Here is a 7,335-nt window from a genome sequence, read left to right on the forward strand (position 1 = left end):
TTATTTCTGTGGGCACCTGGAGCCTTTTTGGGGTACTATCGAGCCCACACGCAGGCAACCGAATTTTCTCCGTAAAGGTGCTAGTAAAGCTTTCGATTAAAAGCGGCAGGTACCCCTCAATGGCGTCGACCGACCTCATGACGCCGCGGGTAATCCTATTCAGGAGTGATTAACGTCCTCTCATCTGCCACACACACAGTTTTCCCGCTAACAGGTTCAAGGGGATTAGACACGAGAATTTGTCGACGTCATTGGCTGCACCGATGTCCTTCCAGGCGCAAAAGACGATTTGTACGATGGCAACAAACAAGTAAGGAATACAAATCTGTGTTTCAATCATGCGCTAGTCCGAGTATCCGGACATGGGTACCTGTCACTGTCAGGAGTGTCCCTCGGACAGCATTCAGTGGTGCAAGCGGGGCAAGGAACTAAGCACGCTTGATCTGTATACACATGTGTATGTTTATAAAAAAAAAAAAAAAAAAAAAAGACGGGAGGAATATATGTCTCGAGGATCGCTGCGTCATCCATCGACGCACGGAGGCACCTGAGCTGCGGCGGCAATACAAGTCCTCACAGCTGATTTTTATGTCCTAGTGACGACAAATAGAGGCTTATTTGTGAATTTTTTACAAGTTAAAAAAGAGCATCAAATAAGGCGATTCAAGAACAGAGATGCCGTTTTACAAAACAGGAAGCTAAAGCGCCGACTACGCTTAACTTGCGTCGGCGGTTTCGCTCGTAGTCGCAGGCTGATATATGTGACGAACAATGATCTAGACTTGCGATAACCTCGCTTCAAGGGAATTTCTGGCAGATTTTCAGCCTTTTCTGCTTCTAAAATCCTCGTTAATGTATGCGATCCGAAATTTTCAGAAACAGCCAGAAAGCAATTTTAGATCAGTTAAAAACTCAAATTCGAAAGAGAAACGAGAAACCACGAAGCCAAAACCGCAGAAGTTCGTCGGTGTGACATCGGCTGTGACGTCGTAGGTTGGTTCGCCAAGCTGTACGGGTCCCTCCGTTATTGGAACTATCAGGAGTCGCACTGTATACGCTGCTATTAACATATCTGAAATAACTAAAATCACCTTTTCAGAGAGCGATTCATTGAGCGGTTTTCGGTCGGACGACTCGCCCTTCACCGCCGCGAAAGCTATATATAGCCGACTCGCACGAGGGGCTGCCTCATCTAAATGATCGAGGCGACCTGTTAAACTCGGAAAAGTAAGTATTCATGTCATTTTGTGCGCATGCATTTCTTTAGGTAGGGCAGCAAGAACGAGGGTTAAAGTGGTACTCCCCTTAAAGCTGTCAGCAGCATGTCGCCTGTCACGGGGCGCTCATTTTTAAAATTCGATTGCGGAGAAACTTTGCCGCGTTCAGGTAAGAAGTTTGACATGGGAGGTCGAAATCCCACGATTTGAAATGCCTCAAAGATGTGTGAACATGAAAAAATCGCCAGAGTTTGCATTTTGAGCTCAGCTGTATATACAATATATATGTATATTTTTCCAGCCCGACGTGATAGGTCAACAGTTAGGGCGCTCGACTGCTGATCTCAAGCAAGCGGATTCTATCATGGCCGCTGCAGCTGCGTTTCGATGGAAGAGAAATGTAAGGCGTCCGTGTACTGTGTAAGTATGTTGAACCCCGGGTTTAACATTGGCAGTTTACCAATAATTAGGGCTCAAATAATAGTACTTGGAGTAGTGCATGTAGAAGGAAATGCTAGCGTCAAGTGCAAGCTTGCTCCTGGAAAAGTGGTTCGCGATGTCATCTTTGCAAAAGGGCAGACAAATGGGCTAATTGGTACGCATCCATGCTGCTGTTGCACAACAAGGACGACGACTAACAAAGGAACAAACATCGCATGACAAAGGAAGTGCATTTTGAGGAGTCGGGCAAGCTAAACCTAATGGTGGCAAGGGCACTAAAAGAGAAGGGCTAGGAAAGGAAAAAGTTTTCCATTGTCCCGTACGTTCACGGTGTCTCTCACAGCTATAAGATCGTCACTATGATGTGGGCATGGTAAACCAAACTCGGCCGAATCTGTGCTGCCATTGAGAGGTATGCTACACCACGGTGAAGAAGGAATGGGCGCGGTGTGAGTCACTTTGATCCACTAGTGGATAGTGCTTGCGGGGTGGTGCACACTATTCTTTTATCTTGTGGCCTGCAATATACTGGACAGAGGGGCGGGGCGCTGCGTAAACATGCCTCTTCGCGAACATGCTAGGTCACTTGACCGTGGTTCGCGGACACAATCAAGTCAGACGTGTGCGCCAATGACCGAAGAAGCGCGATTTCTATGGAGATGTCCAAGACAGCCCGGGCGATTGTGTAGGATTTTAGAATAAGAAAGTCAGCTGATAACTTAGTGATTCATCATTGTTGTAACTTGACTCAGAGTTTGGCTATCTTGGAAATGCCCTTTCCATGTGATACGACTTGAATGGTTGGGTTGTTTCACGTGCTTTTCTTGGCTTGAGCGTTGTATTCATGAACTGAACTACGTGTGTCATGCGCTTTTTATCTTTTTTTTTTTTAAGTGAGCTCTTGTTCCGTGTTCGTCTCAGTCGTAGTTCTTGTGTTGCCACATCATTTTCCCATATTTAGTTGTCAGGCTGGATTAAACGAGAGGGAGTGGCACGGTCTGAGTGTTGATGGCACTATATGGAACTTCTGCTGAATCGTGGTAGCCAGGCCATATTTTTCGCGACGCCCATGCGCGGTTTCGTGTCTGTGTCCTGCATGGAGTTATAAACCTACCCAACCGATCTGCAGCTCTAAGCATGCGATGATAGCGAACAAACAGGGCTCAACTGGCATATTAAGAGGAGGTGGTGCTTCCTGGTCTGCAGAGGCGTGCTACTTAGCGGACAAATGCGCTGCTCATCACAATACCTGATATGAGTCGCGTCACGCGCCTGTCTTACCTACTTCGTTCATTTTCAACGCTGCCCAAGCGTAACTCATCTAGTTAGCATGCAATATTGACCTCTTGGATGAAAACCGAATTTTGAAAACTGATGTCGGCATACTTCTATCATGTTTCGTTGGTTTAAATATGACGCTCCAGGCTATAAACCGCACGATATTGAAGTAAGCTAATGGTCGCTAGTCATATGACATGAAGGTTGATTTATTCAGGTTTCTTGGTGAATAAGTCGCTTTTAATATTTTCATTTTGTAAACGAAAATAGCATTTTGATTAAAGCTGTCCTGCAGTAGTATGACTTGCTACACAACAGCAAGATGCATATAGTATCACCCTACCTCTAGTTAACATTATCTAGAATGAAGCGCAACTATGTGCATCATTTTTCGAGCAAACAGATATCTGCAGATAGCTCATCTCTCGAGCAAGTGACATACAAGCGAAACTGGCCTTTTTAGCGGTCTTCACTTTCGTACAAGAAATGTAGCGTATATAACCACACGCAGTTCGATCACCTTTAGATTGCTTACACGGAGCAAAAGGCAAAAAGCCGCGGTCATCACTGCCACGAAGAAAATAAAATGAATGCTGCCTTCTTCCCCTGCCGCCAGGAGACATCAGAGAAACCACGAAGCATGCGTTGTTCGCAGTACGCAACCGTTTTTTTTTTTCGTCCTGTCACTTTGGCGTCGCAAATTCCACTGGCTGCAGATGACCCGAGCAGGCCGGGTGACGTTGATTTGCTGTCGATTAGAATCATCACTCTGCGTGCATGCACGGAGCTAGAGATGCGGCGCGCATATGTGTGGCGCAGAATTACTCGGAGCCCTGGAGCCAACAACACCCCCGGCACACATGAGCGTTCGCCGAGTTTACCTTTGGAGCATTGTGGACAGCACTCTACGTGAAGCTTCTCGCTAGTGTGAGCACCTACAGGGACAGTGATGTGCGCTACAGCGCCAACGTGCCACCTTTCATCATTTTCTTTTTCGCGAAGCAAGCTCTTGTACGCAGCGCGAAAACGGAATACATCACAACGTTCATGACACCCCCGCACAGGTTTGCTCTGGAGATATCTTAGCGAAAATGAGAGCGCATAACAAACAGAAAAACTATTTCACACCATTTGGGGTGTCCGGATGAGGACTACATGCGCGAAACACGGCACAGTTTATTGTCCGAGATATGCCAAGCGCTAATCTGCAATAATGGCCACCGTTCACAACTGAATTTGACTGCAAGCTTTGTATCTGGCAGGAGTGAATATCTCTGCTCGCGAACGAAACCCGCGCAAGTCAAAGCGGGTGGTAGCTCAAACGTAACCGGCGAAGCAGCGCAGCCCATGGACGCAACAATGGGAAGAAGCTTACTGTCGCTCTTGGCATGGGTGAGAGGAGCGGGCGATGGCACGCGGGTCGGGTCGCAGAGAGGTTCCAGGCTCGGCGCCTGCACGCTGTGAGAGCCATGGTGACGCGCGCGGCGCGGGGAGATGGAGAACAGGCGCCGACAACCTTCACTTACGCCGTAGGTCCTTCTGCCTTCCGGAGGTAGAACGTGTGCTCGTCCTGCATCCTAACCCTGGTGCTGCTGCCGCCGCCGCCAGCCTCGGTCTGCGAAGGGCAATCGCCTCTGAGGACAACTGAGGACACGAGAGAAAGCGGGGGCGAGCAATTCGCTGCTCGTGCTCGAAAGAGCGGCTGCTGTGCACAGCAGAATGCCTCGAATGGTTCGCGGGATTGAAGTAAAGCGCACCCTGATGTTTGTTCTTTTGCACCCTCATAAGGGTCGCATAAATAGGAAAGCTGGTGGTGGCGGCTCACGAATGCGCTCGTAGAATCAAGCAGCAATCTCACAGTTATCTACGAGATAAAAGATGATCAGCTTCGTGACTGCTAAACTTTTAAGGCAGACAGCGTTTAATCGCGGGAACTTCATTCATGAATGTCATTCATGTTTGTAGATTGCTCCATGTTGTAGCTACCACGCCGTTACAGACATTCTGATAGTTTTCTAAGCACGCGAACTATCTTGCGCCATTCGTACATGTCTGCCCGACACGAACAATTCCATTATCTTATTTGCGTGCGTGTGCGTCAGGTTTAAAGGGGTTTAACGTCGTCCCAAAGCGACTTGGGCTATGAGTGGAGGGCTCCCGAGGTACTTTCGACCACCTGGGGTTCTTTAACGTGCACTGACATCGCACAGCACACGGGCGCCTTTACTGCACTTCGCTACCATCGAAAAGCGGCCGCCGAGGCCGGGATAGAACCTAGGTCTCCAGGCTCTGTAGTCGGTCATCTTAAACACTTAGCCACAGAGGCGGGGCTGAGCGCGTGTATTCCTTTCTTGCAAGAAATATTGGTTGTTTGTGTAGTTTTTATGGAGTCGTTCGCTCATGAAATGTGGCAGCTCTTAAATCTACTGAATACTCTGTGGACTATTTTCTTTGGGAGGTGAATAAGCATTGCAAGAGGCTTTCACTCGCTACAGCAAGCATTTTTCGTGGCAGTATTGTCTTCAAAACTTGTTCCCTTCTACATTCACTGACCACTGTCGCAACAACACTTCAGTCGAAGCGTTCATAATAAACGTGCTATTTTCCATACATGCGCATAAATCCAGGTTGTTCCTTTCTCTCCGGCGAAATTTCGAGGCTTACTAAGCGCTTATCTTTCACTATCCGTCACGCCCCACAAATGATGGCGCAGTGTTGCTCAGTGAAGTACTTCAAAGGCGGTCGTCGGCATACTCAATCGTCTCGGGCGCTACATCGAAGTAACGTGCACCCCCCACAAATTATCGCTGCTAAAGTCGTTAAAGAAGGAACTAAGTAGATGTAGACCTCCTTTTCTGTAGCATGCGCAACATTAACAACGCTACACTTTTTATTTTTTGACAGCCGTTAAAATTTTACCACGACTTCACGACCGCAAGGCCACAAGAAACAAATACACCAAAACGTTGCTGTAGACAGTTTATCCTGTAGGTTTAAAATTATGTGTTCCTTGCAGCGCGTTTAGAGCAGTGGGATATTTTTTTAATCTGGTCCTTCTCTCCTTCGACACTTCTTCGTTAATATGGGAGTGAAGACCGATACTTTACTCCGTATCACTAAATGTGGCGTTATATATTTGCAAGTTATTTGCTGCCCATAATACAGGGCGACATACGGCGTCACCGCCCAGCCACGTCGAACATTTGACTCGATGCTACCGGTGGTCATTATGTCCATGCAACAGCAATACTGAACTCAGGATGCACAAACTCACGCCTGCATGATCCGGCACGCGAGTGGCGGCTTGGTCGGCGGCAGTCGAGGAGCCACTTCGCCTGGCGGCAACGTTCAACAACTTCGAGACTTTGAGAAACATTGTGCACCCAAGCAGCACGCAGTTGTTCTTGTTGGCTTCTGTTAAAATGACAAACAACCGTGGTTGGGATTTCGCCAGAGCTTGCAGTCAAGTTCCAAAGCGAAAGGTGATTGCATACTCACCGATATGCAAAGCGACTAAAGGAGAAAATATCAAGACGAATTTTAGAGGGAGTCTTAAGCAATTTTGAAAGGCTTTGAAGCCATTATCTAGAGAGAACGTCGGGAGCACGTCTCTTATCTTCTTTGTTCTTTTCGCGTATACGTTATCATCTTCTTCTTCATGTCCAGTGCAAAAAACTTGAATGCCAGCAGAGCAGTCAAATTGGTTAATTAGTTCAATTTGTTTGGCTCGCTCGATCCAGAGGCGAATAATCATGAAATGAATCTAATTTAATCCCAGGGTACAACTTCAATCCAGCAAGACCTTACTACGGCTCTTTCTTGCATATTGCGCAGTCGTAAAAAAAAAAAAAAAAAAGGCAAGTCAGCGTTCTTGTCGTCAACTGCAGTTTATCCTTGAGTTTTGCGCTGTATGCATGAGTTAATATAAAATATCTCTCACGTACGGAACCTGCACATGGCTCGATTTCCACCTCAAACGCCCGGAAAACGGCTAGTCTTTTTGCCCTGGAGCTTATATGTCCTTGAATGAGAATACTGCAGGACGACCACTCGTTTCCACCTGCAGCAAATATCTCTGAGTAAATCATCCCATCTCAAGCAGCTTGCTTCAATTGCCCCAAAAACTGCTAGACTGCGTATAAGTTTGCGTAAGAGCGGAAACGGCGAAAGCCACTTTACAGGACTGTTTTACTAGCTGCATAGTCATTGCCATTGCTACTGTCGTCATCATCGTCAGTGTCACCACTATCATCATTATCAACTAAATTCGCCGTCATTGTTATCGCTACTATTATCGTCACGCTAGACAAGGAGAATTATACGATTGGTTCGTCACGAGTCCAGCGTGGCCTAGTGGCTTGCGCACTCGGCTGGGGATCCGAGGGATAGTGGTTCGATT

General features: G+C 47.2%; 1 protein-coding gene across 3 annotated transcripts in view; it reads right to left on the reverse strand.

The window, feature by feature from the left end:
• Positions 1-6,343, reverse strand: part of LOC146206595 (guanylate kinase) — a 21,581-nt gene extending 15,238 nt beyond the window's left edge. Inside the window, exons 1-3 of one of the 3 annotated variants that reach the window (XR_014704466.1) lie at positions 6,211-6,343; positions 4,463-4,551; positions 4,312-4,394 (exon numbers count right to left, since the gene is read on the reverse strand). Coding sequence is in view for 2 of the 3 variants with exons in the window: in XM_084591345.1 (XP_084447471.1) it covers positions 4,312-4,394; positions 4,463-4,512 (133 nt within the window). In the remaining variant the exon portion in view is untranslated. Of the gene's footprint in view, positions 1-4,311; positions 4,395-4,462; positions 4,633-6,210 lie in introns of those variants that run through there. The other 2 variants (XM_084591345.1, XM_084591342.1) reach the window with 2 other exon arrangements.
• Positions 6,344-7,335: the final 992 nt, after the last annotated feature.

Source organism: Amblyomma maculatum, chromosome 1, assembly GCF_055883805.1.
Source record: "Amblyomma maculatum isolate TAMU_Amacu chromosome 1, ASM5588380v1, whole genome shotgun sequence".
Lineage (NCBI taxonomy): Eukaryota > Metazoa > Arthropoda > Arachnida > Ixodida > Ixodidae > Amblyomma > Amblyomma maculatum.